The following is a 2,573-nucleotide window of genomic DNA, read 5'->3' as shown; positions in this document are numbered from 1 at the left end:
AGGGAGAGAGAGGGAGGGAGGGAGGGAGACGTATGCTCCATGTCTGAACTTTTTGTTGCAATTCTCAAGCATGCTATGTTTCTAACCTCAAGGTACTATAGTGTAAACGTTAACAATTTCATTTCTGATTATGTACACACTCTGGCAAGCAGATGGCTGCAGTGGCAGCGCTCTGTACACAGCATGAGAAGGAACACCGGCCAAAAATAAGCATCATGGTCAAGGCTCTGAGGCCGTTGCTGGTCAGCAAGTAATCTTCCCCGCCCTGCTGAAGCATCTCGAGTGTGAGGCATCGTCTTCTCTAGCAGTGAAATAGCATGTGGTGTGATTTCCTTGTAGAATTCGAAATCATGAATTCAGAGATGTATGATTTTAAATGTCAGCGGCATATGCATATATTGTGTATTTTTCCCAGCAAAGAATTTTTTTGTGTATATCATACCGCACGAGATCATGAAATTTCCCAGCTGCCACCTTTCCTAACGCTTTCTACCGGACATCGCTTCAAGTCATGCATGTGCTGTGGATGCATCAGGGTTTCCTTTTATTATGTGTTTCTTTCTCCCGGTTTCTTTCGGTTTTTTCATTCTCCTTTTTCCTACTTTTCTATCTTTTACCATTTTGTTTTTGTTTTTTCAATTTTTGAATTCATGAACAATTGTTCTAATTTGTAGACCTTTTTAAAATAAGGGATATTTTAAAAATATGGGAAGTTTTTTTGAAATATATATTTTTCAAATTCATGAATATTTGTTGAAAATACAGAAACATTTTGAAATTCGTGAACATTTTTAGTTTGGAAACCATTTTTAAAGTTCTTGAACAATTTTTTAAATGGAAAAACTTTTTTTTTCGAATTTGTGGGCATTTTGTTAATCGGGGAACCTTTTCCAAATTCATGAAAAAATCAGAAATATTTTTTAGAAAATCTGATTTAAAAAAATAAATTCCTATGTTTTTTTCTAGTCGCCCCTTCTTTTTTGCTTCTCTGTATGGCCTGGGGGCCAATTAGGCCGACAATCCTGCAGCTGGGTTGGTTCATCACGAAGCTGGAGTCAACCATTTCATCAGTTAGATTTTCTTGCTGCTTCCTGTGCACTAGTTAGGAGCATTTCTTTACTTTTGTGAATCCCTTATTCTTGATAGAAATAAAGGTCCACATCCAAATCAATTCAAAACTGAATTTACCGACTCCCGAATTTCTGACAATGCATCCTCGTACGCCATGCTCACCTTGAATAACATGAAGTCGTCAACCGGTGGAAACAAGAAAATGCAGTAATCAGCCTTCGTGATAGGCAAGATGCCATCATATAGCTTTCCTCTGCAATGCATGGTTTAGGGGTTCTCAAAAAGGATCAGAAACCAAATGTAGGGAAAACTCACATGATGGAAAACGGATAACTGCAAGGGGACTGTTCTGACTTTCCTCTGGCTGATTTGAAATATAAGATCACGATTTGTTCTTTTAGGCCAAGGATAAACTATCCGGAGGCAAGTTTGTGCAAATTACAAGTTGTCCAGTGGAGGAAGATAGTCAGCCAAATGCATTGCAAGCACAGTTATGCTGGCAACGTGACGGCAAAAGGCAAACAAAAAACGTCTTGTCATGCATGAGGTTCTCTGCACAATGGAAGCACGACCTTTCTGGATAATCAAATTCTGCACTAGATCCTCCACTGCCTCTCTGGAGGCAGTCTTCAAGAAATATGTCAACGATATAGCATGACCGACCTGTAACATGAGAGTGATCTTTCAAGACAATCACAGTGATCTATGACAGGAAATTTGAATGATAATTCAACTATGCATTCCTGAAGTATGGCTCCCATATGAGCTCTTACCTCAACTTAATGGCTGCCTGTTGAATCAAAGTAGCACTGCATAAAACTCTCAAACATTATACTGAGTCCATATTTGAGGACACTGGATTTTGCAGAGAACAATCAATAAAATATAAGATAATCCTACTGCCATCTCATAAGCTGATAGCTCAAAAGTTAAATTATAACGGTTGGGTTGTTTACTCTCTATCAAATACATAGTTCCCTCTCTACTCTTCTCTTAAATGTTCAGTACATCCATGTTTTCTTCAGGGTTCAAATTTCTACAGACTTACTATAGATAGATTCAGAAATAACTTTCACTTACTATCGATAGCTTGTTCACTTGGGCGCAAGTCAGGGAGGAAGATTCAGAGTTTCAGAGTAACCTGAATTGCCATGGTTCCAGGACTTTGCAATTACTAAGCCTATTCTGCAGTCCTGGAAGCAAAGTTGTTCATTATGTTATTTTTCAGGTTTTCAGTGAACCTGTACAAAAATATGCGCATTTTAATAACTAAATTGGACATTTATGAAAAAAGATACAAGAGCCCAGTCCCAATGTTCTAAAAACATAACAACTCTTGTCATACAGATGCCGCTGTGATAATGGAAAATACTGATAAACAAGGTGTGGCCCTGAAGCGTCTGAAGTGAACCACACATAAAAGCTGGCCATATTAGAGCTTCCGGCAGCCAAATATAAAACGTCGCTGTTGGGGGAAAATGCATAGTTAAAAAACTTTGTTG

The 2,573-nt window shown here is 38.4% G+C and overlaps 1 protein-coding gene across 3 annotated transcripts in view; it reads left to right on the top strand.

Annotated features, from left to right (window-relative positions):
• The window catches only part of LOC119319295 (putative wall-associated receptor kinase-like 11), a 6,687-nt gene extending 6,204 nt beyond the window's left edge, over positions 1–483 (top strand). For all 3 annotated transcript variants that reach the window (XM_037593784.1, XM_037593782.1, XM_037593785.1), the window contains one exon: positions 153–483. In XM_037593784.1, the coding sequence (XP_037449681.1) occupies positions 153–254 (102 nt within the window). In that variant the 3' untranslated portion in view covers positions 255–483. The remainder of the gene's footprint in view (positions 1–152) is intronic.
• The last annotated feature ends 2,090 nt before the right edge of the window (positions 484–2,573 follow it).

Source organism: Triticum dicoccoides, chromosome 6A, assembly GCF_002162155.2.
Source record: "Triticum dicoccoides isolate Atlit2015 ecotype Zavitan chromosome 6A, WEW_v2.0, whole genome shotgun sequence".
In the NCBI taxonomy this organism is placed as follows: domain Eukaryota; kingdom Viridiplantae; phylum Streptophyta; class Magnoliopsida; order Poales; family Poaceae; genus Triticum; species Triticum dicoccoides.
This window is presented reverse-complemented; position numbering and strand designations above follow the sequence as displayed.